Below are 27,750 nucleotides of genomic sequence, written 5' to 3' on the forward strand. Positions count from 1 at the left end.
GATTAACTGAGTAGTAGGGGCAGCGACAATATATCTCTTTACATTTTTATATTTTCACATACATGCATTCATTATTGATTTCCTGGCATAATATAATGACCAGCTTGATTATAGGGCACTGTTTTTCAAATCTCTGAACAGAATTATTGTGGATATCATGATGTGTAAAATAACACCAGTGTGATTAGAACATGTCATTAGAACCCACCATTAGAATGTCTAGGTACGAGTGATGTAACAAGGGCTGGTCAGACCGCACTTTTATTTACTCACAATAAGGTCTAACATTGTTTATAACTTTTCATTAAGTAGTTAGCTAACAATAAGAAGGTAGCTAAAATGTTTGGACCCTGCTATGTTTGTTTCAACCAAAGATAAAGTGAATAAGATGAGTGTCTCGATGGTCATTTACATTTGCTCGTCTTCCGGACAGACATGCGAATCTTTGGTCAAATATACTGTCACGGCTTACAAGGTATGTATCTAGAGCTGGTTTGGAAACTTGTGTGCCTGAGCTATTCAGATAAACTTCCACAGGACTTTGTTGTTAAAAAGGGTAAAAAAAGAAGAATCATTTATTACGTACAAAATTCCTACTTTGTAATTACTCTTATCAACAGAAGTTAATCTTAAATTAAGTTGAACTAAAACGACACAACGCACTATGGTAAGGAAATCGTATCGCTCCCAAGCTAAGACCTTACGAGTAACCAGCAGTGGCAAAAACGCAACTTAAAACAATAACGTGGCACGAGACCTTTTTACCAAGTAAATACCCAATCATCCTAATGGAGTTAATCTGTCAACAGTAATCTAAGGACTAACAGTAAATGATTACTAGTCATTTTCAAATAACAATATACACCAAAATGCCATAAACAAATATTCAATATATATATATATATATATATATATATATACACACACACTCACCTAAAGGATTATTAGGAACACCATACTAATACTGTGTTTGACCCCCTTTCGCCTTCAGAACTGCCTTAATTCTACATGGCATTGATTCAACAAGGTGCTGAAAGCATTCTTTAGAAATGTTGGCCCATATTGATAGGATAGCATCTTGCAGTTGATGGAGATTTGTGGGATGCACATCCAGGGCACGAAGCTCCCGTTCCACCACATCCCAAAGATGCTCTATTGGGTTGAGATCTGGTGATCTGGTCATTGTCATGTTCAAGAAACCAATTTGAAATAATTCGAGCTTTGTGACATGGTGCATTATCCTGCTGGAAGTAGCCATCAGAGGATGGGTACATGGTGGTCATAAAGGGATGGACGTGGTCAGAAACAATGCTCAGGTAGGCCGTGGCATTTAAAAGATGCCCAATTGGCACTAAGGGGCCTAAAGTGTGCCAAGAAAACATCCCCCACACCATTACACCACCACCACCAGCCTGCACAGTGGTAACAAGGCATGATGGATCCATGTTCTCATTATGTTTATGCCAAATTCTGACTCTACCATTTGAATGTCTCAACAGAAATCGAGACCATCAGACCAGGCAACATTCTTCCAGTCTTCAACTGTGCAATTTTGGTGAGCTCGTGCAAATTGTAGCCTCTTTTTCCTATTTGTAGTGGAGATGAGTGGTACCCAGTGGGGTCTTCTGCTGTTGTAGCCCATCCGCCTCAAGGTTGTGCGTGTTGTGGCTTCACAAATGCTTTGCTGCATACCTCGGTTGAAACGAGTGGTTATTTCAGTCATAGTTGCTCTTCTATCAGCTTGAATCAGTCGGCCCATTCTCCTCTGACCTCTATCATCAACAAGGCATTTTCGCCCACAGGACTGCCGCATACTGGATGTTTTTCCCTTTTCACACCATTCTTTGTAAACCCTAGAAATGGTTGTGCGTGAAAAAAGTGTTCCTAATAATCCTTTAGGTGAGTGTATATATACAGTACAGGCCAAAAGTTTGGAAACACCTTCTCATTCAATGCGTTTTCTTTATTTTCATGACTATTTACATTGTAGATTCTCACTGAAGGAATCAAATCTATGAATGAACACATATGAAATTATGTACTTAACAAAAAAGTGTGAAATAACTGAAAACATGTCTTATATTTTAGATTCCTCAAAGTAGCCACCCTTTGCTTTGTTGATAGCACTGCAAACCCTTGGTGTTCTCTCAATGAGCTACATGAGGTAGTCCCCTGAAATGGTTTTAACTTCACAGGTGTGCCTTGTCAGGGATAATTAGTGGAATTCTTTCCCTTATTAATGGGGTTGGGACCATCAGTTGTGTTGTGCAGAAGTCAGGTTGATACACAGCCGACAGCCCTATTGGACAACTGTTAGAATTCATATTATGGCAAGAACCAATCAGCTAAGTAAAGAGAAACGAGTGGCCATCATTACTTTAACAAATGAATGTCAGTCAGTCAGTCTTTGAGTGCAGTTGCAAAAACCATCAAGCGCTACAACGAAACTGGCTCACATGAGGACCGCCCCAGGAAAGGAAGACCAAGAGTCACCTCTGCTGCTGAGGATAAATTCATCCGAGTCACCAGCCTCAGAAATCGCAGGTTAACAGCAGCTCAGATTAGAGACCAGCTGAATGCCACACAGAGTTCTAGAAGCAGACACATCTCTAAAACAACTGTTAAGAGGAGACAGTGCGAATCAGGCCTTCATGGTCAAGTAGCTGCTAGGAAACCACTGCTAAGGAGAGGCAACAAGCAGAAGAGATTTGTTTGGGCCAAGAAACACAAGAAATTGACATTAGACCAGTGGAATTCTGTGCTTTGGTCTGATGAGTACAAATTTGAGATCTTTGGTTCCAACCGCCGTGTCTTTGTGCGGCGCTGAAAAGGTGAACGGATGGATTCTACATGCCTGGTTCCCACCGTGTAGCATGGAGGAGGAGGAGTGATAGTGTGGGGGTGCTTTGCTTGTGACACTGTTGGGGATTTATTCTAAATTGAAGGCATACTGAACCAGCATGATACCACAGCATCCTGCAGTGACATGCCATCCCATCCGGTTTGCATTTAGTTGGACCATCATTTATTTTTCAACAGGACAATGACCCCAAACACACCTCCAGGCTGTGTAAGGGCTATTTGACCAAGGAGGAGAGTGATGGAGTGCTGCGCCAGATGACCTGGCCTCCACAGTCACCGGACCCAATCGAGATGGTTTGGGGTTAGCTGGACCGCAGAGTGAAGGCAAAAGGGCCAACAAGTGCTAAGCATCTCTGGGAACTCCTTCAAGATTGTTGAAAACCATTTCAGGTGACTACCTTTTGAAGCTCATCAAGAGAATGCCAAGAGTGTGCAAAGCAGTAATCAGAGCAAAGGGTGGCTACTTTGAAGAAACTAGAATTTAAGACATGTTTTCAGTTATTTCACACTTTTTTGTTAAGTACATAATTCCACATGTGTTCATTCATAGTTTTGATGCCTTCAGTGAGAATCTACAATGTAAATAGTCATGAAAATAAAGGAACGCATTGAATGAGAAGGTGTGTCCAAACTTTTTGCCTGTACTGTACATATATACAAAACACACACATACAATATACTATGGCAGAATGAAGCTTAACACACACACACGGCAGTATTTACTATGGCAGAATGAAACTCAACACAGCTTGATAGGCAGTCACTAGAGAACATCAGAATTGGCAGGTCCGCCAATGACACCCCATTTTCTACACAGGTGAGAGCAGGTTCACACTGAGCACATGAGACAGACGTGAAAGAATCTGGAGAACATTATGCCGTGGTGAACATTATGCTGCCTGCAATATCATCCAGCATGACAGGTTTCGCAGTGGGTCAGTGATTGTCTGGGGAGTCATTTCCTTGGAGGGTCACACAGACCTCTACGTGCAAGCCTGACTGCTGTTAGGTATTCATTCATTCATTCATCTTCTTCCGCTTCATCCGGGGCCGGGTGGCAGGGGCAGCAGTCTAAGCAGAGATGCCCAGACTTCCCTCTCCCCAGACACTTCCTCCAGCTCTTCCGGGGGGACACTGAGGCGTTCCCAGGCCAGCCGGGAGACATAGTCCCTCCAGCGTGTCCTAGGTCTTCCCCGGGGTCTCCTCCCGGTGGGACGGGACCGGAACACCCTCCCAGGAAGGCGTTCCGGAGGCATCCGAAACAGATGCCCAAGCCACCTCAGCTGACCCCTCTCGATGTGGAGGAGCAGCGGCTCTACTCCGAGCTCCTCCCGGGTGACCGAGCTTCTCACCCTATCTCTAAGGGATCGCCCAGCCACCCTGCGGAGAAAGCTCATTTCGGCCGCCTGTATCCGGGATCTTGTCCTTTCGGTCCTGACCCAAAGCTCATGACCATAGGTGAGAGTAGGAACGTAGATTGCCTTGCGGCTCAGCTCTTTCTTCACCACGACAGACTGATACATCGACCGCATTACTGCAGAAGCTGCCCCAATCCGTCTGTCAATCTCCCGTTCCATCCTTCCCTCACTCGTGAACAAGACCCCTAGATACTTAAACTCCTCCACTTGAGGCAAGCACTCTCCACCAACCTGAAGTGGGCAAGCCACCCTTTTCCGACTGAGGACCATGGCCTCGGATTTGGAGGTACTGATTCTCATCCCCACCGCTTCACACTCGGCTGCAAACCGTCCCAGCGCATGCTGAAGGTCCTGGTTTGAAGGGGCCAACACGACAACATCATCCGCAAAGAGCAGAGACGAAATCGTGTGGTCCCCAAACCTGACACCCTCCGGCCCCTGGCTGCGCCTAGAAATTCTGTCCATACAAATTATTAACAGAACCGCCGACAAAGGGCAGCCCTTCCAGAGTCCAGACTTTTTTGGAAAGGAAAGAAAAAGGTGCAGTTGTCTCTTATTTTTTTCCGGAGCTGCATATTAGAGTTAATTTCAAAACGTTTAAAGTTTCCATAGGGGTCCACACTCCAGTGTCTTTATAACACCTTTTAAAAGTGTTGGCATTTTAACACTATAATAGCGTTAATATCAACTCTTTGAATAGTTGACATTTAACAGTACGTATTGTTAGTTTTTCAACACCAGTGAGTAGTGATAGATATAAATTCTCATAAGAGTAATTAATTAACTCTCAGTGTGATTTGCATACTACAATATATGTATAAAAATGTGTTCAAAGAGACATAGCCCTATTTAACAAGGTACTCAAAAACCAGCTTAACACTAGAACCGCCAAATACCTACGCCAATTGATGATTGAGTCATTTTGCTAGCTACACCCTCCTCCTTTCATGACTTTTCCTAAATAGGCCCCAACATTGTTGAGTTGTCAGAATTCTAAACTCACAAACCGAAAACGATTTAGAGCTCATTTTCTATCGCACCCAATTTACACGAGCATCAGAGCAGAGCAATTTCCCAGATTTTTTTACCACAGAACTTGCCGTTGGTATCCAGGCAGCCACAAATGTTACCCAGGCGCTAATCAGCCCTCAATGACTGCATGACGTCAATGGATGAATGCCCGATACTCCCAGATCATCTGGTTGAATTTAAATGAACTTACAAATGAAATACAAGATTTCCAAGACCATTCAACAAATTAATTAGGCTATTATTGAAACATAATACAAAATATATTGGCTACTCGACAGTTCAACCTATGTATCACACATTAGTTTTTCATTAGGGGATTCAGCTTCTTGTGTCGGATAATTCCTCAAATGTTAATCTAAAATGTAAATCTAAATAATTATTCACAAAAGAATTACCAACGATATTCTTTACCAGTAACCAATTACCAATCCAACAAACATATTACACATTACTGTTTTAATTAGGAGAGAACAAGAAAAAAAAAATCAATGTCTCTGCTACTCTGCTAATCAAATTTCGTTATTCATGTATGTCATGGTGTGGTAAGCAAGGAGACCAGGCGCAGGATAAATTGTGAAACAAGGGTTTACTAAGCTGAAAAGCATCAAGTGTAATACAAACAATGAAGGGCTAAATGGCTAGAACTGATGCAAATGAACAAGAGCACTAGGCAAGAAAAAGAACTAACACACACGGACAACTAGCAGACAATACTCCACAAAGACTCCAACAAATACAAGGGCAGTTATAGGCTGTAGCAGTGAGGAACAGGTGTGTGTAATGATGGGGAGTCCTGGGTGATGGGATGAGGAACAGGTGTGTGTAATGATGGGGAGTCCTGGGTGATGGGATGAGGAACAGGTGTGTGTAATGATGGGGAGTCCTGGGTGATGGGATGAGGAACAGGTGTGTGTAATGATGGGGAGTCCTGGGTGATGGGATGAGGAACAGGTGTGTGTAGTAGTGGAGAGTCCTGGGTGATGGGATAAGGAACAGGTGTGTGTAATGATGGGGAGTCCTGGGTGATGGGATGAGGAACAGGTGTGTGTAATGATGGGGAGTCCTGGGTGATGGGATGAGGAACAGGTGTGTGTAATGATGGGGAGTCCTGGGTGATGGGATGAGGAACAGGTGTGTGTAGTAGTGGAGGAACAGGTGTGTGTAGTAGTGGAGAGTCTGGGGTGTTTCGTGAATGCGGTGCTAGCAGCTGGAAGAATGGACAGTGGTGGCTAATAGACCGGAGACAGGGAGCAATGTAGTTGAGCTTCCCCAGGGAGAGGCGTCACCACAGGAGGCACAGTAACAGTGTAGGCTACTGTAAATCATCCTTTGATCATCCTTTTACTCTGCTAATCAAATTCACAAATCAAATTCATTGAATAATACAAGAGAGACTTGGAAAGAGGCTACATATCCTTGGATCTATCAGTTTTATTTCTACGAATGGGCTGTAGCTGGTTATTCATTTAAATGTATCGTGTTTATCTAACAACCGTGCTTTAGGCCTATGTAGGCTATTCATGTGGATATTCTTTGATCTTCACAAATTGATAATGTCTGTTATTTTATCATCATTAGAATGAGATCAAAATGAAAACAACATTTTATTGGATTTATCTTTGAATAATATAAGTGTGGTGTAATTTTCATTTTGTACATTTGTAGGACCTAATAAATCATTCTTCGTATTATTTTGTAAAAATGTTGTATATTCTTGTATTTTTCAAATTCATTTAATATTTAATACATACACATTCTGTTGCTATTTTTAGAATATTCTATATAGTTTGATGACAACCCAGTAGATGAACTGATGCTCTGGCTGGATGGTGATGCTGCGGAGGAGAATGTCTATGTTAATAGGGTCAATTCGTATGCTAATGACGAGAAACTGTGTTTGGCCCTGGCGATTACTGGGGGTCTAAAAGGCCTGGCGGTTCCAGTGTTAAGTTTGTTCAGTACCACACTCTCTAGCAGATTGTGCATGATGTCAACAGGATTGTTATCAGTGCTATGGAAATACTGTAATGAATTGAGGACACTTTTTAACACCATATATTGACTGCAGTTCAGGATTTTCCTGTAGTGCATTACAATGTTCAGTATGAACCTTTTTGGAACAGCAAATTACCCCAGGATGATTATCAGTAAATATAGATTGAACTTCTTCTTACCTGATTAAACAAAACATACCGCAATGAGTTGCACTGAAAGATTCCACAAACCCTAACAAGTGATTTAAAGCCAAATTATCTCCTGTAACATGAATGACTGAGCCAAACAATGGTTGTTCAAAACAAGGAAGCCGTGTGCTTTCGGTTTCTTTGATTTTCAGGTAATCAATAAGAGGCTTTTATTATCACATCAAAACTGTATGTTTTCAGAACTTCAGTACAGAATAGAGCTGCAAGATGTACATTTATCATTACTGAGTTTCACTTGGGTGGAAGATTTTTTAGAATACATTTGACGCAACCAAGTTTGTGGATCCCCCTTATGGAACCTAGAGGTGTAGCAGTTTCAAAATCGTCATAATAGAGAAGAATCTGTAAAGCATGCTTTTGCTGTGAGAACAGGACATGGTTTTGTAAATATGACCCATCATTGATGTCTTTGTAAATACCATATACACCCTTTGGGCCCTGTAAAAAGCTCTCTCTTACTTGACTGTTTTTGAATATGGATGCCAGAATGGGCACATACATGCATGTCCGTAACAGGAACCTGACTTTAGACACCTGTAATTCTATCTTTGTGCAAATCCAGTCTCACCCCACACAAACCCTAGGGCCTAACTATTTCATATTAACATCATAATATTTGTGCCTCTTTGACTCTGTTAAGCTGGAAAAAGATTATCTAATTTATCTAAGTAAATGTCTGAACTCGCACTTTCATGAGAAACCGCTTTAAGAACTGCTAATGTTACTGACATAATTGATCTAATTAGTCTCTAATGGGCCTCTGTCCCAACTTTTCTTTAAACAAGTTGCTGGGATCAAATTCAAAGTGGGCATATATTTTTCAAGAAACAATAAAACAACATTTGATATGTCATCTTTGTGCTACTTTCTATTGCATATATGGTTTAAATGATTTGCAGATCATTGCATTCTGTTTTTATGTACATTTTATTCAACGCCCCAACTTTCTGAATTTTGTTATTGTTTATAACAAGCTAACCCTGGCTTGCTACAGTCATAGATCACTCAAATCTCAGCATGGACTTATTATCCTAGGAATATAAAACAGTATTCTTGACACAGTTGTCATGATGAGATACATGGGCATAACTCCACGTTGCATACTGCACTACACAACATTGCACGATTGTATGATTTTGAAAGGTCAGGAGATCAACTCGTCCAAGACACATTTGCCTTTTGCACAGGAAATTCTTGTTTGCACCACCCTATGCTGGAATACACAATTCAAACAATTCCTATTCTCTTACCCTAAAGGACAGCATTTAATGTTCTAGTGAATTTGTGTTTGTCTCATGAATAGGATTTTAATGTCAGTAACAGTTTGAGAAATCTTATTGATCTCTCTACAGGCTTTCAGGCTGTCTGGTCACAGAGCAAGGCTTTGGCTATCTGGTCTCAGCTCTGAAGTCAAACCCCTCACACCTGAAAGAGTTAGATTTTCGCTACAATCAGATAAAGGATTTCGGAGTGAAACAGCTCTCATCATTGCTTCAAGATCCACAATGTAGACTGGAGGCTCTAAGGTGAGCTATAGTATGTATTTAAAAGATATAATTCCCTGGAAACACATGATGTCCCCTCCTTATATTGGTGGACATTTTCGTCCCACAAAGAAGATTTTATGTGAATATTAGTTTGTGAATCATCTTAAACTCTATACAGGCTGTCCTGGTGTTTGGTCACAGAGGAAGGTTGTCCTTCTCTGGTCTCAGCTCTGAAGTCAAACCCCTCACACCTGAAAGAGCTGGATCTGAGTAACAATGACCTGAAGGATTCAGGAGTGAAACTGCTCTCTGCTTTGATAGAGGATCCACAATGTAAACTTGAGACACTGAGGTGAGTTGTATTGTGTTTTTATGTACCCAGACGGAAAACTTAATTTCATCAAGATGATAACAACACCAGAGGCTTTGCTAACTTGTGAAAATTATGGTTTAACCTTGGCATGACAGAGTTGACAAACGCTTTATTGGCTGAACTAGAAGAGAACACAATAGATTAAACCACAGGAAACCCTTAAGCAATACTTATTTCCGGATTACATTTTTGACATCACGGTAATTGCTCTTCTACATACTTCCAAACAGACGGCTCAATCTGTAAAGCTTGTGGTTCTGACATTAGGCAAAGTATCTGAACATCATGGTACCAGCTGATGTCCTCCCGGGGACCTGGCCAAAATAACTTCTGTGAGCCATTGCGGTGCAAACACTTAACATTCACAAAGTGTCCTTCTACATCCATGATGACACCTGGGTGACCTTTGTTGTCATTATTAACGACGCACCACTCTCCAATCTGCTTTAACTCAATCATTTCTGGTCTCCTATGGATATCTGGTATTTTTCCACATGCTTGGGACTGAACATCAGCTATTGCTGGTACCTATAGTGAAAAAAACAAAAAACATTAATACACTTTTAACCACAACACATGAAAAAAGATCAGATTTGACAAAGCTACAGTCCGTAATCCAGATAGGAGAGGAGGGCAGGGACTTCAATTTGATTGGCTGTAGCAGAATATAAAATACCAGTCAAATTCAAGTCCCTGCTCCCCTCTCTCGACCCACAATAGCCAAAACAAACCAGGGCAGATGAACTAGGGGACAAGGCCATGTAGCTTTAACTGACTATTACCAACTGACTATGAAGAACAGCTCAACAGATGTGTCCAGGCATTTCAATATGTCATATATGCTCTGGGCATCAGGGATGTCACCTCCATGGCCCACAGTCTGGTCTGCTGACCTCTTGAGGGTTCCACCCATGCTGTCTGGCACCCCCTTACCATGGCTAGCCTCAAATAAATTCCATGTTATTTCTTTGTAGCCATACTTGCAGGGTTCCATTGAGAGGTAGAAGAAATGTCCCTTTTGTCTGTACTGTGTAGCTGGCTTTCTCTTACTACCTTTAGAATTGGATCAGGGTGTGCCCAGAAGGGTACAATGAAGAACTATGCAAGTTCCTCATTGCATCGGTAAGCAACCTCTTCTGCATCTATTTCTTCAGCCGTGTGATTGTTTGTTTGCGGCTGGTCATCATTCAAAAGACATCATCTCGAAGAATACAGGATGTAACTTTTTTTTTATCCCAGTTCGACTGGCACACTTCCTCCCACGGTAGATAAGATCCACACGATACCTTGCCCTCTTTAGAGTAGCCAAAAACTGTCAGGGCATACTTTTGGAGCTTGTACTTCTTCACTATATTTCCAACACAGTATCACAGGATTTTGTGACATCTAGACAAATTCAGTATTTTCTAGTGATCGTAAAAGGCAGTTTATTTCATGTACAGGACAAGATTTTCTTAATGACTCATGTCATATACAGATCTAGTTTTTATATATATTACACAATTTTCTTCATAATTTCTTTCAGCAACAGCTTCAGCTTTGCATGTGTATTACACAAACATCTTTCTAATGCATTAAATACAATACATTGGCTATTGATCCCGCACTTATGGTAGCTGGTTTTCACAAAAACTGCAAGATATTCATTTGGAACACATTAGATCTGGGAATACATTTCAGGCTGTGTAACGACGGTCTCAGTATAGGCTACATATGAGGTAACTGCAGAAAAATCATGTCATGTACAGGAAAAGTGGTTGCCTACAGTACGAGGTTCGCCATAGGAAGAAAAACATGTCCTACACACGAAGAAATGCCCTTTTACATGTGCATGTCACACATTTCTAATAAGAATTTCTAATAAAATTTGTTGTGTTGATATTTCCAGTGACCACTTTCACAATCAAATGGTTCCCTTTGTTTGTTTTTGCATTTTTGTATTTTCTCCTAATAACCTCAATGTATGGAAAAAAGGAATGTATGGAAAAGAAGAGTTCTTCTGATGAGTGAACTAACTTTTTGATGCCCTAACACAGCATTGACTGTGGCACAGGGCGATTTGGATTAGACTTTCTTTCTTGGCCCTATAAAACCTCTTCTTAGATTTCTCGGTTTTAGTTCTCTTTTGCCAGCTGTGCCTCAACAAACTCCTTCAATTGCTTTCCCCTTGATGCCGTTGGCTGAAAAACTAATTATTAGTTAGAATTTCTTGTAAGATTTTATGGAGTTAGTTATCAGTATTTCATTTTATGGTGATAGTAACATTTGACAATTGTCCTTCAAATACATTTAAACTTTCTAATACATACTATAGCTCAACTTCCATGTTCTAACCTGGAAAGCCCTGGCACAGGCTGATTTTAAGGAATTTTAGGAGATTTGGGAGGTGTATCTAACTTTAGCAAAGTACTGGCTCTGGCTCAACTTTTTGCCCCCTCTTCTCTCTCTTACTGAGTTCATTAACACCCTTCTTCTTTTCAGTTTCTCTGTCTTTGTTCCATTTGTCCCTCTCTTTCTCTAGGTACTTTCTTCTTCTGTCTGGGCCAGCATCAAAGCTTTCTCTATCTCCGAGCTATCTCAGCTCCAAATGGACTCATTCCCTGAAAAATATAATTCAAAATGTTCCCTTACAAAGAGTCCCCCTTTAATTGGTGGTCCGGCTTAACTAGGCTTGCCTAGTCTTTTTGCACAGCTGTATTTTTTTTATAACAGGCAATGAAATCCATTAAACTGAATTTTGTTTTAATTAGTCTGTTGTTTTTATTACATAGAAAAAAGTTTGTAAAATATTGTCAAATTAGGATATTATTCTAGTAGCGCTAACTCAGATTCTATTTTTCAAAATAAAAGCCGTCATTGAAATATACAGCTTTGGAAAAAATTAAGAGACCACTGAACCTTTTTCTTTCCTTTCCAAAAAGTTGAAAAGGAAAGTTTTGATTGAGGAACAGAAGCGTTCAATTTGCAGTTGTCTCTTAAATTTCTCTCTTTTCCAGAGCTGTATAAGGCAATATAGTTAACAATCTAGTCTGCACATTTTATGTTTAATGACCAATGTTATTCTTGTCTGTTCTTTTTCACAGACTAGATTTTTAACTATATTGCCATATACATTTCAATGAGGGCTTTTATTGTGATAACAAAAATCTGAGTGCTTCCTGCATAATATCCTACTGTCAAAGATGTTGTGGTGGTGTGCAGGGAAAAGGAGCCAAACGCAGGAATTGTCATTGTCAATTCTTTATCCAAGGTATAATTCCCAAAATTAAAAGGAGAAACAACTGAACACATCCGTACAAAAATCCCCAAGAAAAGGAAAGCGTCGGACGGGCGTGCGTGCGTCTTCCACGCACGTCCTCATTACACCTACTGCTAAAATAATGCTAATGAATCCTCGAATGGCCATCACTACCCATAATGACAGGGTGGACAGCAATTTCAGAGACACATACAAAATGTTTAATATTATATATATATTGACCTGTGCATTGTTTGTCACTATATGTAAAATCATGTTAATATCTCTGCAGGCTGTCATGCTGTCCAGTGGCAGAAGAAGGCGGTGCTTCTCTGGTCTCAGCTCTGAAGTCAAACCCCTCACACCTAAAAGAGCTGGATCTGAGTAACAATGACCTGAAGGATTCTGTAGTGAAGCTGCTCTCTGCTTTGCTGGAGGATCCACGATGTAGATTGGAGACTCTCAGGTGAATTTGCCCTATAGTATTATTTTTTTGACGCTTTGTTCATTGTTCTGATTAGGTAGTTTTTTTTACCATTTATTTCCAAGTAAAGTGATGAAACTATACCATGCATGATTACAATTCTCCCCCTTGCCAATGAACGATTCCACAAACCTCTTCATCAAATTCTCAGACAATTGCTCACATGCTGCTTAACATAGAACCTAAACAGCGTAACTGTCTATCTCTTCAGGTATACACTACCGATCAAAGGTTTGGGGTCACTTTGGGTATCCATTAAAGTCACACCAATTGGATCTGAAATACAGTGCAGACCTTGTTAGTGTTGTAAATTACCTTTGTAGCTGGAAATGGCTTCCTTTTTTTATATTTTATATCAGTCGTTAATGTCAACCAAGTCAATGGTGAATACTGTCATTATTAGCCTCATTTCTGCACCCACTCTTTTTACCTTTTTCTTTCTGTAATGCATAATTTCACACTTAATCACACAAACTCACACAAAAAAGACTAAATACAGACAAACACAATACTATGTAAGTGGTTGCTTTTATATCTGGAAGATAAACCACAGAAAAACCACAAAAACAATCAGCACGTAGGTTAGTGCATCAGTCTCCAGTGAGACTGTAACAATGTGTGCAGTTGAGAATCCAATGCATTTGTCTGAGTGACACTCAACAACCTCCCCGGACATGGAAAGCACCACATGTTCTTGGTGTAGTCATTATGCTATTTATTCAGCACAGATCCTGTTTCTGGGATATGTACACATGTACAGTGGATATAAAAAGTCTACACACCCCGGTTAAAATGTCTGGTTCTTGTGATGTAAAAGAATGAGATAAATCATGTCAGAACTTTTTCCACCTTTAATGTGACCTTTAATGTGAACAATTCAATTGAAAAACAAACAAATCTTTGAGGGGGAAAAATAAAAATAAAAAAACTCACAATAAGTTGGTTGCATAAGTGTGCACACCCTTAAATTAATACTTTGTTGAAGCACCTTTTGATTTTATTACAGCACTCAGTCTTTTTGAGTCTATTAGCATGGCACATCTTGACGTGGCAATATTTGCCCACTCTTCTTTGCAAAAGTGCTCCAAATCTGTCAGATTGCGAGGACATCTCCTATGCACAGCCCTCTTCAGATCACCCCACAGATGTTCAATTGGATTCAGGTCTGGGCTCTGGCTGGGCCCAAAACGTTAATCGTCTTCTGGTGAAGCCATGCTTTTGTGGATTTCAATGTGTGCTTTGGGTTGTTGTCATGCTGAAAGGTGAACTTCATCATCAGCTTTATAACAGACGCCTGAAGGTTTTGTGCCAAAATTGCCTGGTATTTGGAACTGTTCATAATTCCCTCCACCCTGACTAAGGCTGAGGTAAAACAGCCCCAAAGCATCATGTTGCCACCACCATGCTTGAGTGTGGGTATTGTGTTCTTTGGGTGATGTGCAGTGTTGTTTTTGCACCAAAAATACCTTTTGGAATTATGGCCATAAAGTTCAACCTTGGTTTCATCAGACCATAACACATTTTCCCACATGCTTTTGGGGGACTTGATGTTTGCTGCCCTGGCAACATGACTTCAGCCGGGCATGGATGTTTTTCTATGTAAAAAAAATCTTCCCTCTTGCCACCCTACCCCATAGCCCATTCATGTGAAGAATACAGGAGATTGTTGTAACTTGTAGCACACAGCCAGTACTTGCCAGAAATTCCTGCAGTACCTTTATTGTTGCCTCTTGGATGCCTCCATGACCAGTTTTCTTCTCGTCTTTTCATCAATTTTGGAGGGACGTCCAGTTCTTGGTCTCATGTCTCAGTTGTGCCATATTTTCGTAACTTGATGATGACTGTCTTCACTGTGTTCCATGGTATATCTAATGCTTTGGAAATAGTTTTTTACCCTTCTCTCTTTCAACAATGAGATCCCTCTGATGCTTTGGAAGCTCTCTGCGGACCATGGCTTTTGCTCTGAGAATTATATATAGGTTATTGTACGTTTTTTTTCATTTTTCCCCCTCAAAGATTTCAGTTTGTTTTTCAATTGAATTGTTCACATTATAGGTCACATTAAAAGTGGAAAAAGTTCTGACATGTTTTATCTTTGTCTCATTCATCACAAAAAACAGGCATTTTCACAGGGGTGTGTAGACTTTTTATATCCACTGTATATACTGTTGGTTGGTATGCTATATGCCATTTCTTCATAGGCAAAATACAGTTTTTTATGATTATTTAAAAGCTTTTAATTTAAAGGACAGAAGCAGGTCCTGTAAATGAGACACGGTTGATGGATCACTTACATTTCCCAGAGTTTATTGTAGCCCGCATAAGAAATATGCTGTTAGATGTTTTCTACAAAGCTTTTATATTCAAAAGCTGTACAATATAATTTAGCAATTTATGTTGTTACTTTATGCCTCACCTTTTGTGCCTAGACCACTTTGTTTTCAAAGTAATACTTAGCCATATGCAATATTTTAAAAAGCATAAATATTCTGTAGCAATTAAGTTTGAGTTGTAGGTTATTGGCCAATTATATAGACCATAACACATTGTCACAGCTTGAATTCCTGATGTTAATTGTTGATGTTTGTAAATTAATATTTGGGGGTACCAGATAACACTGGTTAATACAGTGTGTTGTATTACTTTTGGAACATGATGACACTGGTTATAGACTGTTTTGTATTACAAACCCAATTACAAAAACGTTGGGACACTGTTCAAATTGTGAGTAAAAAAGTGCAAAGAATAAATTACAAATCTCATAAACATATATTTAATTCACATTAGAATACAGATAACAATTTCAATTGTTGAAAGTGAGACATTTTGTAATTTCATGCCAATTATTGGCTCATTTTGGATTTCATGAGAGCTACACATTCCAAAAAATTTGTGACAGGTAGCAATAAGAGGCCAGAAAAGTTAAATGTACAAATAAGGAACAGCTGGAGGACCAATTTGGTACTTATTATGTCAATTGGCAACATGATTGGGTATAAAAAGAGCCTCTCAGAGTGGCAGTGTCTCTCAGAAGTCAAGATGGGCAGAGGATCACCAATTCCCCCAATGCTGCTGCGAAAAATATTGGAGCAATATCAGAAAGGAGTTTCTCAGAGAAAAATTGCCAAGAGTTTGAAGTTATCATCATCTACAGTGCATAATATTGTCCAAAGATTCAGAGAATCTGGAACAATCTCTGTGCGTGATCTTCGGGCCCTCAGACGGCACTGCATCACATACAGGAATGATACTGTAATGGAAATCACAACATGGGCTCAGGAATACTTCCAGAAAACATTGTTGGTGAACACAATCCACCGTGCCATTCACCGTTGCTAGCCAAAACTCTATAGGTCAAAAAAGAAGCCGTATCTAAACAGGATCCAGAAGCACAGGCGTTTTCTCTGGGCCAAGGATCATTTAAAATGGACTGTGGCAAAGTGGAAAAGGTGTTCTATGGTCAGAAGAATCAACATTTCATTTTGGAGAACTGGGACGCCATGTCATCCAGACTAAAGAGGACAAGGACAACCCAAGTTGTTATCAGCGCTCAGTTCAGAAGCCTGCATCTCTGATGGTATAGGGTTGCATGAGTGCGTGTGGCATTGGCAGCCTACACATCTGGAAAGGCACCATCAATGCTGACAGTTATATCCAAGTTCTAGAACAACATATGCTCCCATCCAGACGTCGTCTCTTTCAGGGAAGACCTTGCATTTTCCAACATGACAATACCACGACAATGGCTGCATAGAAGAAGGATCCGGGTACTGAAATGGCCAGCCTGCAGTCCAGATCTCTCACCCATAGAAAACATTTGGCGCATCATAAAGAGGAAGGTGCGACAAAGAAGACCTAAGACAGTTGAGCAACTAGAAGCCTGTATTAGACAAGAATAGGACAACATTCCTATTCATAAACTTGAGCAACTTGTCTCCTCAGTCCCCAGATGTTTGCAGTCTGTTATATAAAGAAGAGAGGATGCCACACAGTGGTAAACATGGCCTTGTCCCAACTTTTTGAGATGTGTTGATGCCATGAAATTTAAAATCAACTTATTTTTCCCTTAAAGTGATACATTTTCTCAGTTTAAACATTTGATGTGTCATCTACACTCACCTAAAGGATTATTAGGAACACCACACTAATACTGTGTTTGACCCCCTTTCGCCTTCAGAACTGCCTTAATTCTATGTGGCATTGATTCAACAAGGTGCTGAAAGCATTCTTTAGAAATGTTGGCCCATATTGATAGGATAGCATCTTGCAGTTGATGGAGATTTGTGGGATGCACATCTAGGACACGAAGCTCCCGTTCCACCACATCCCAAAGATGCTCTATTGGGTTGAGATCTGGTGACTGTGGGGGCCATTTCAGTACAGTGAACTCATTGTCATGTTCAAGAAACCAATTTGAAATTATTCGAGCTTTGTGACATGGTGCAATATCCTGCTGGAAGTAGCCATCAGAGGATGGGTACATGGTGGTCATGAAGGGATGGACATGGTCAGAAACAATGCTCAGGTAGGCCGTGGCATTTAAAAGATGCCCAATTGGCCTTAAGGGGCCTAAAGTGTGCCAAGAAAACATCCCCCACACCATTACACCACCACCACCACCAGCCTGCACAGTGGTAACAAGCCATGATGGATCCATGTTCTCATTCTGTTTACGCCAAATTCTGACTCTACCATCTGAATGTCTCACTAGGTGAGTGTATATATATAAGAAGAAAACGATGTAACACACAAGGTTGATTAGATAATTGCATTAATGAGAAATTGAACATCATCATCATTTTCTTCCGCTTACCCTGGGCCGGGTCACGGGGGCAGCAGTCTAATTGAAATAGAAATTGAACAGGTGTTCCTAATAATCCTTTAGGTGAGTGTATGTTGTATTCTGAATAAAATATTGAAATTTGAAACTTCCACATCATTGCATTCTGTTTTTATTTTCAATTGTACAATGTCCCAACTTTTTTGGAATCGGGTTTGTACTTTAGGTGCAACTCCATTTCAAAAATGTTGGGACACTGCTTATAATGTAAATAAAAACAGAATGCAAGGATGTGCCAATCATTCAAACCCTATATTCAATAGAAAATAGTTCAAAGACTGTATATCAAATGTTGAAACTGGGTCATTTTATTGTTTCTTGAAAAATATATGCCCACTTTAAATTTGATGCCATCAAAATGTTTTAGGAAATTGACAGTGGCAACAAAAGGCTGGAAAAGTTGTGTCATGCTAAAAAACTAAACCTGGTGGAATATCACACAACTAATTAAGTCAGTTGGCAACAGGTTAGTAACATGATTGAGTACTAAAAGATTATTCCAGAGCAACGTGGGGCCGCCTTCCCGTGGGCTCACCACCCACAGGAGGGACCATAAGGGGTCGGTGCGTAGAGGATCGGGCGGCAGTCGAAGGCAGGGGCCTAGGCAACCCGATCCCTGGACACGGAAACTAGCTCTAGGGACGTGGAACGTCACCTCGCTGGCGGGGAAGGAGCCTGAGATAGTGCGTGAGGTTGAGAGGTTCCGACTGGAGGTAGTCGGAATCACCTCTACGCACGGCTTGGGCTCTGGAACCACACTCCTTGAGAGAGGATGGACTCTTCATCACTCTGGAGTTGCCCATGGTGAGAGGCGGTGGGCTGGTGTGGGTTTGCTTATAGCTCCCCAGCTCTGCCGCCATGTGTTGGAGTTTACCCCGGTGAACGAGAGGGTCGTTTCCCTGCGCCTTCGGGTCGGGGATAGGTCTCTCACTGTTGTTTGTGCCTATGGGCCGAACGGCAGTGCAGAGTACCCGACCTTCTTGGAGTCTCTGGGAGGGGTGCTGGAAAGTGCTCCAACTGGGGACTCTATCGTTCTACTGGGGGACTTCAACGCCCACGTGGGCAACGACAGTGACACCTGGAGGGGTGTGATTGGGAGGAACGGCCCCCCTGATCTGAACCCGAGTGGTGTTCAGTTATTGGACTTCTGTGCTAGTCACAGTTTGTCCATAACGAACACCATGTTCAAGCATAAGGGTGTCCATCAGTGCACATGGCACCAGGACACCCTAGGCCGCAGGTCGATGATCGACTTTGTTGTCGTTTCATCTGACCTGCGGCCGTATGTCTTGGACACTCGGGTGAAGAGAGGGGCGGAGCTGTCAACTGATCACCACCTGGTGGTGAGCTGGATCCGATGGCGGGGGAGGAAGCTGGACAGACTCGGCAGGCCCAAGCGTACTGTAAGGGTCTGCTGGGAACGTCTGGCCGAGTCTCCTGTCAGAGAGATCTTTAACTCCCACCTCCGACAGAGCTTCGACTGGATCCCGAGGGAGGCTGGAGATATTGAGTCCGAGTGGACCATGTTCTCCACCGCCATTGTCGAAGCGGCCCCTCTGAGCTGTGGACGTAAGGTCTCCGGTGCCTGTCGAGGCGGCAATCCCCGAACCCGGTGGTGGACACCGGAAGTAAGGGATGCCGTCAAGCTGAAGAAGGAGTCCTATCAAGCCTGGTTGGCTTGTGGGACTCCTGAGGCAGCTGACGGGTACCGACAGGCCAAGCGGACTGCAGCCCGGGTGGTTGTGGAGGCAAAAACTCGGGCCTGGGAGGAGTTCGGTGAGGCCATGGAGAAGGACTATCGGCTGGCCTCGAAGAGATTCTGGCAAACCGTCCGGCGCCTCAGGAGAGGGAAACAGTGCCCTACCAACGCTGTTTACAGTAGAGGTGGCCAGCTGTTGACCTCAACTGGGGATGTCGTCGGGCGGTGGAAGGAGTACTTCGAGGATCTCCTCAATCCCGCCGTCACATCTTCCATTGAGGAAGCAGAGGATGAGGGCTCAGAGGTGGACTCGTCCATCACCCGGGCTGAAGTCACTGAGGTGGTCAAGAAACTCCTCGGTGGCAAGGCACCGGGGGTGGATGAGATCCGCCCTGAGTACCTCAAGTCTCTGGATGTTGTGGGGCTGTCTTGGTTGACACGCCTGTGCAACATCGCGTGGCGGTCGGGGACAGTGCCTTTGGGATGGCAGACCGGGGTGGTGGTCCCTCTTTTTAAGAAGGGGGACCGGAGGGTGTGTTCCAACTACAGGGGGATCACACTTCTCAGCCTCCCCGGGAAAGTCTATGCCAGGGTTCTGGAGAGGAGAATACGGCCGATAGTAGAACCTCGGATTCAGGAGGAACAGTCTGGTTTTCGTCCGGGCCGTGGAACACTGGACCAGCTCTATACCCTCTACGGGGTGTTGGAGGGTTCATGGGAGTTTGCCCAACCAATCCACATGTGTTTTGTGGATTTGGAGAAGGCATTCGACTGTGTCCCTCGCGGCATCCTGTGGAGAGTGTTTCGGGAATATGGGGTCCTGGGTCCTTTGCTAAGGGCTGTCAGGTCCCTGTACGACCGAAGCAGGAGCTTGGTCCGCATTGCCGGCAGTAAGTCAGACTTGTTCCCAGTGCATGTTGGACTCCGGCAGGGCTGCCCTTTGTCACCGGTTCTGTTCATAATTTTTATGGACAGAATTTCTAGGCGCAGCCAGGGGCCGGAGGGTGTCAGGTTTGGGGACCACACGATTTCGTCTCTGCTCTTTGCGGATGATGTTGTCGTGTTGGCCTCTTCAAACCAGGACCTTCAGCATGCGCTGGGACGGTTTGCAGCCGAGTGTGAAGCGGTGGGGATGAGAATCAGTACCTCCAAATCTGAGGCCATGGTCCTCAGTCGGAAAAGGGTGGCTTGCTCACTTCAGGTTGGTGGAGAGTGCCTGCCTCAAGTGGAGGAGTTTAAGTATCTAGGGGTCTTGTTCACGAGTGAGGGAAGGATGGAACGGGAGATTGACAGACGGATCGGTGCAGCTTCTGCAGTAATGCTGTCGATGTATCGGTCTGTCGTGGTGAAGAAAGAGCTGAGCCGCAAGGCGAAGCTCTCGATTTACCGGTCAATCTACGTTCCTACTCTCACCTATGGTCATGAGCTTTGGGTCATGACCGAAAGGACAAGATCCCGGATACAGGCGGCCGAAATGAGCTTTCTCCGCAGGGTGGCTGGGCGTTCCCTTAGAGATAGGGTGAGAAGCTCGGTCACCCGGGAGGAGCTCGGAGTAGAGCCGCTGCTCCTCCACATCGAGAGGGGTCAGCTGAGGTGGCTTGGGCATCTGTTTCGGATGCCTCCGGAACGCCTTCCAGGGAAGGTGTTCCGGTCCCGTCCCACCGGGAGGAGACCCCGGGGAAGACCTAGGACACGCTGGAGGGACTATGTCTCCCGGCTGGCCTGGGAACGCCTCGGTGTCCCCCCGGAAGAGCTGCAGGAAGTGTCTGGGGAGAGGGAAGTCTGGGCATCCCTGCTTAGACTGCTGCCCCCGCGACCCGGCCCCGGATGAAGCGGAAGAAGATGATGATGATGATGATGAAGATGGGTCTGTCAGAAGCCAGGATGGGGAGAGGTTCACCAAAAGACTAAGTGGGCAAATAGTGCAACAATTTAAGAAAAACATTCTCAATGTAAAATTGGAAAGGGTTTGGGGATCTCATAATCTATGGTACATAATATAATTAAAAGATACAGAGAATCCGGAGAAATCTCTGAATGCAAGGGACAAGACCGAAAACTAATATTGCATTAAAAACTACAGTGGAAATCACTGCTTGGGCTCATGAACACCATTGTATCTGAAAACCATTGTTCGTGAACACTAAGTTGCTGCATCCACTAATGCATGTTAAAACTCTACCTTGCAAAGAGGCAACCATTTATAAACAAGATCTAGAAATGTTGCTGCCTTCTCTGGGCCCAAGCTCATTTAAGATTGACTGAAGCAAAGTAGAAAACTCTTGTCTGACAAATCAAAATGTGAAAAAAATAAATAGAGTCGTGAAATACTCTTAAACCAAAAATTTAGGAGTCCTTAAAATTAGGATTGACACACCAATTGTTTTTAGTAGTTTCTCTTAAATCAGCAAGTTGGGAGCTACTTTTAGCCTATAGATATTTTGTGTCTACGGCCCCAGGAAAGGAGCCTGCGTAGAACTGAGGAGCGTTATCTGTAACCTAGACCTCAGTGACCCCTTTTTCCGTCAAATCATTTCTTTAATCCATTGATTACACCCTCTGATGTGGTGTGGGGTGTCTTTGCTTTTTTCAGTGTCTTTTGAATAATAATCTGCCACTAGCAGGTAAGTGTATATTCTCAGAGAGAATTTTTTTAAATTATGTAAACATGGTATAAAATTCAGAACTAAATGATAAATGGCAGGTTATGACAAGATAATAGTCTGTTCAGTTTCTTTGCTGAGGGAGAATATTTCCTTTAGCTGAGATTGCGGGTGATCAGGTTGGATTTTTATCAATGTCCAATAGTATTAGGTTAAAGAGGTTTCCCTGTTCCATTCCATTAAGGAAACATTTTAGTTCTAGTAAGGTCGGCAACAGCAATGTTTCTTGGGTCAATGATGTCCTATCACACAATTCTAACTCTAGGGACTTTCAGATAAAACTCTGTGAGACATTGTCACCCCCAAGTGAGCCTGACTGCACCCCTTTTTCTCATTACACAGAGATAATTTCTTTGTCAGAAACAGTTTGTGAAATTATTGCAGGTTGTCAGGCTGTCTGATCACAGAGGAAGGCTGTGCTTTTCTGGCCTCAGCTCTGAAGTCAAATCCCTCACACCTGAAAGAGCTGGATCTGAGCTACAATCACCCAGGAGATTCGGGAGTCACATTGCTCTCTGCTGGGCTGGAATATATGCACTGCAGCCTGGAGAAACTCAAGTATGTTCTGTATATGTCAATCAGTACTTAATCGTGTTTCATGAGAAATTATGTTTGTTAGCCTTATTTAATGTCGCAATTGACACGTGATGGGATGCTCTTGATGACTGCTGTCTGATTCCCAGTTTTAATATTTACTTCCATTATTAGAACAGCAAATTCCTAATTGTGTCTGATCTTTCTTCTCTTTGTTGGGGTTTTGGCACTGTATTTCTAGTGTGTTTCTGTCTATGAAGATTATAAAACCTGGCTATATCCACTAGCATTTAAATGTTTGGGGACACTTAGAAATATCCTTGTATTTTAAAAGAAATGCTAATTTTTGTCCATTTAAATAACATCAAATTGATCATAAATACAGTGTAGACATTGTTAATGTTGTAAATGACTATTGTAGTTGGAAACAGCAGATTTTTGACTGGTTGAGTATCTGGAGCATCAGCAGTTGTGGGTTCGATTACAGGATCAAAATGGCCAGAAACAAATAACTTTCTTCTTCTGAATGTCGTCAGTCAATTGTTGTTCTGAGAAATGAAGGCCATTTCATGCAAGAAATTGCCTAGTGTTGACTCTGCTCTGAAAACTGCTGTACCACTAACAGCAGATGTGTCTACTCTAGCTGTGAAAATCTACAGCGAGCTTGAAGCTAGTTTATTGTTTTATCTCGCACAGTAAGTTAACATTACTAAATTGAGAAATGGATGAGTTGCCACTGTAACCAAACTGATGTCAGCCGCATGCAACATAAAATAGTGAAGCAAACAACATGTTAAAGTTATTGCCTCACTTCATCCAAATGTAGCTTTTCGATAAAGTTACAACTTTTAAATTTAGCTAGAGAGTTAAAATAGACAATGTTGTCCAAGATGCTCCACTCAGAAAGTTACAGATTATTGGAACATTTGTTTTGGCTGAGTTATTAGGGCAGCATCCTGGCTGAAAATGTATCTTAAAAAAAAAATATTAAGCCAAGAGCATGAATACAGGTGCTGGTCATATAATTAGAATATCATCAAAAAGTTGATTTATGTCAGTAATTCCATTCAAAATGTGAAACTTGTATATTATATTCATTCATTACACACAGACTGATATATTTTAAATGTTTATTTATTTTAATTGTGATGATTATAACTGACAACTAATGAAAATCCCAAATTCAGTATCTCAGAAAATTTGAATATTACTTAAGACCAATAAAAAAAAAAGGATTTTTAGAAATGTTGCCCAACTGAAAAGTATGAACATGAAAAGTATGAGTATGGTCCTTAAACCAGGTACTGGTAGCTTTGGCACTGTGGGCAGGTGCCAAGTCCTGTTGGAAAATGAAATCTGCATCTCCATAAAGTTGGTCAGCAGCAGGAAGCATGAAGTGCTCTAAAACTTCCTGGTAGACGGCTGCTATCCAAAAGGATAGAAAAATAGTATGTATTTTATAGAGATTGTCACTGTATTGTCTTCTCTGCTTTTTCCCCAGTCTGGAGCATTGTGGAAAGTGCCGGCTAAAATCAGGACTGAAGAAATGTGAGTGTTTAATTAAGCATTCATTGGTTTGTGGGTTCATGAGTGTTTTAATTTCCAGAATGTAGGAATAATGAAATACAAGATGCATCTGTTTTCATAAATTAAATTAATCATGATGACTTATGATATTGTTCTTTGGTCTCATCCATCAGATGCCTGTGAGCTCACACTGGACCCAAATACAGCGCACAGAAAGCTCTCTCTGTCTGAGCAGAACAGAAACGTGACACATGTAAATGTGCAATCATATCCTGATCACGCAGAGAGATTTGAGAACCAGGGACAGGTGCTGTGTAGAGAGGGTCTGTCTGGACGCTGTTACTTTGAGGTTGAGAGGACCGGGGGAGAGGCTGCAATAGGACTGACATACAAAGGAATCAGCAGGAAAGGATGGGGTTATGACTCTACTCTTGGATACTATAGCAAGTCCTGGAGTCTGTACTATGTTGGTGGCAGGTACTCAGCTAGGCACAATAAGAAGGAAACTGACATACCTGTCACCTCTGGCTCCCACAGAGTAGGAGTGTATCTGGACTGGCCAGCCGGCACTCTGTCCTTTTACACAGTGTCCTCTGACACACTGACCCTCCTGTACACATTCAACACCACATTCACTGAGCCCCTTTATCCAGTGTTTAGGCTTTATGAAGACTCCTTGGTTTCCTTGTGTTAGGTGTTCCCTGTGTCAAACAAAACGTAATGTTTCACTCTTATCACGGTCATGTTCAGTAGGACACACCCTAGTACATCATAGAGAGAATACCTCAGTAGTAAGTAAATATCATATGTTATTCCTGGTTATTTCACAGGTTCAATCTTCAGTGGTGTATTGTCAGAATCAATTACAATGGTCTGTAAAACCGTTTTTATAAATCATTCATCTTGCTTTCTTTTCATTAGTATTTGTTAACATTGGTGTCTCTACTTTTCAATGTATTCTGTGACTGAATAACAATGATCCAGATTTGACAAAACAAATAAAGGTGTCTAAAAATGGAATACAACTCGATGATTATAAAATGAATGTGGTCTCACATAAGTGTACAATCTCCTTGATGTTATTAAGTGAAGCACAATGATCTAGAAATAATCAGTTTCAGCTCACCTTGTGTGTTACATCGTTTTCTTTTTATATATATATTACAATACATCTTTTGAAAATAAAACATATATATTAAAGGGACTTATACACCAATCTCTTTTTTTGCATATATTTTCTTTATTCTTAAAATATATATATTTTTACCCATAATCCTACTATTCCTTCCCTAATTGGATTAAACTAATGGGCGACAACACTTATGCTTCTACTTCTAGTCTATACATATGCCATCTTATATGGACTCAGTATGTTTTACATCAGTTAAAGATTGCATTTGTTTATTTACTTTATTTATTTTCTTTTGGTAACCTTCCGCTACCCTCAACCCATTCCATCAACAGTATCACTAAAGACCACCCGATTTTTATTTCTAGATACAGCTCCAGAAAAAATTAAGAGGCCACTGCTCCTTTTTCTTTCCTTTCCAAAAATATTGAAAAGGAAGGTTTTGAGTAAGGAATATGACAGGTTGAGCAATTATTATTGGATTCAATTTGTGCTTTGTTGCAAGTATGTGAGATGTTACATTACTTTTGAGTATTAGTGTGTTTTCACTGTAGTATTCTGAAAGCCAGGATAGAATGAGAGGTCCTAACAAACGATGTGGTTTATCTCCAGTCATTGTACTTCACACTTATGTATTTTGAATGTCTTGCACATAACTGTTTTAGCATAGTCCTCAAGTGATAATGGGGACCTAATGTGGGCAGTTGAACTGTCCTTCCAGGTATACTGTTGTGACAAACACAGACTGCACCAACTTGAAGCATATTCAAAATTTGTGAACAGAGGAGACGAGAGTTGAAATGTCATTACAGAGACTGCATTTATAGTACACAATGACTTACAAAATGACTTGATACACTTTTTTTTCCCAGTTTTGAATGACATCATTGTGTATCTTGCATTTGAATAAGAAAACAACTATTCTGCACCCAAAGGTCAACCTGCATCCCATCCAACCAGTTCAACACCAACTCCAGGTCTTTGTGCCTTAATTGACTTGACTGAAGAGGACTTAACTCCATTGACTGCAGCGTTGCAAACCTCTGTGGGAGGGCTGAGGGAGTGCAAGTCTGAAACATTTCCTGTCTCAAGACAAATGCAAGAACTCAATGATCGAGGCAGCACCGACTTCCCACAGTTTATTGATGAATGAATGTCAGTAAAAGCCAAGTATTTCTCAAGGTGGGAATTGTCTCTTCCAATCCCCAAAACAGGCACACTACAGACTTGGCCAGTGGTGAAGAAAACATTGAACTGGAAAGTTAACCCAGGTGTGTAAGTTGTTTATTCGCTTGAACCATTCAAGGACAATTAATGTTTTTTTGTCTCGTTGGACTTGGGTAGGAACTTAATAGTGGCTACAAGTTTATATTTCATCCTGCTTGACACGATGTGGCATGGGAGGCGGGACACAGGCACAGAGAAAACGTAGTTCAAATACTCATGCAAAACAGAGCCGTAGACATGAAACAACAGCGGGGAACTGTCAGGGCCATCTACGTCCTCAGAGAGGGCCTAAAGATAGATACTAATCTGTAGATATTTTTATCAACCATAACTTGGAAATTTGTTTTCAATGATTTAATTTTTTTTGTCTTAATTGTAATGATCTTCCTATTGAATTTCTTCAGTTTGTGTTGAATGAAGAAGGGTTAATATCCAAAACAAAAAATATCAAATTAATATTTTTCTTTGGTAATCTAGCTAGGCTCAATGCTCATTGCCTAGGCCCTCAGGCTTTGAAGAAGGCACCAGCCAACGTAATTTACTTCAAATAGAGCAGCATTTTGAAATGATAGTAGAATCATCCAATCACAAATTGTGTTGTATTAGATGGGACAAATGTATGATGCCTCAAAGCACTCTAGAGGGGCTAAGTATACGTCACTAATTCAGAGCCAATAGACATGGAAAGGCCATCTCCAGTCGCTGCAACAATGTCATACAGTTAATAGCCCCATCATTCCACGCAATCCCATCCAGATCAACACCAGTCAGTGCCACAACATGTATCCCTCTAGACAACACAACCCCATCCAGATCAACACCAGTCAGTGCCACAACATGTATCCATCTAAACAACACAACTCCATCTAGATCAACACCAGTCAGTGCCACAACATGTATCCCTCTAGACAACACAACCCCATCCAGATCAACACCAGTCAGTGCCACAACATGTATCCATCTAAACAACACAACCCCATCTAGATCAACACCAGTCAGTGCCACAACATGTATCCCTCTAGACAACACAACC

General features: G+C 41.7%; 1 protein-coding gene across 4 annotated transcripts in view; it reads left to right on the forward strand.

The window, feature by feature from the left end:
• The window catches only part of LOC105030953 (NLR family CARD domain-containing protein 3-like), a 56,182-nt gene extending 30,684 nt beyond the window's left edge, over nt 1-25,498 (forward strand). For 3 of the 4 annotated variants that reach the window (XM_020051309.2, XM_020051310.2, XM_013131852.4), the window contains 6 exons: nt 8,869-9,042; nt 9,182-9,355; nt 12,907-13,080; nt 22,685-22,858; nt 24,336-24,382; nt 24,535-25,498. In XM_020051309.2, coding sequence (XP_019906868.2) covers nt 8,869-9,042; nt 9,182-9,355; nt 12,907-13,080; nt 22,685-22,858; nt 24,336-24,382; nt 24,535-25,055 — 1,264 coding nt within the window. In that variant the 3' untranslated portion in view covers nt 25,056-25,498. The remainder of the gene's footprint in view (nt 1-8,868; nt 9,043-9,181; nt 9,356-12,906; nt 13,081-22,684; nt 22,859-24,335; nt 24,383-24,534) is intronic. The other variant, XM_020051311.2, reaches the window with a different exon arrangement.
• The last annotated feature ends 2,252 nt before the right edge of the window (nt 25,499-27,750 follow it).

Source organism: Esox lucius, chromosome 11, assembly GCF_011004845.1.
Source record: "Esox lucius isolate fEsoLuc1 chromosome 11, fEsoLuc1.pri, whole genome shotgun sequence".
NCBI classification, from domain to species: domain Eukaryota; kingdom Metazoa; phylum Chordata; class Actinopteri; order Esociformes; family Esocidae; genus Esox; species Esox lucius.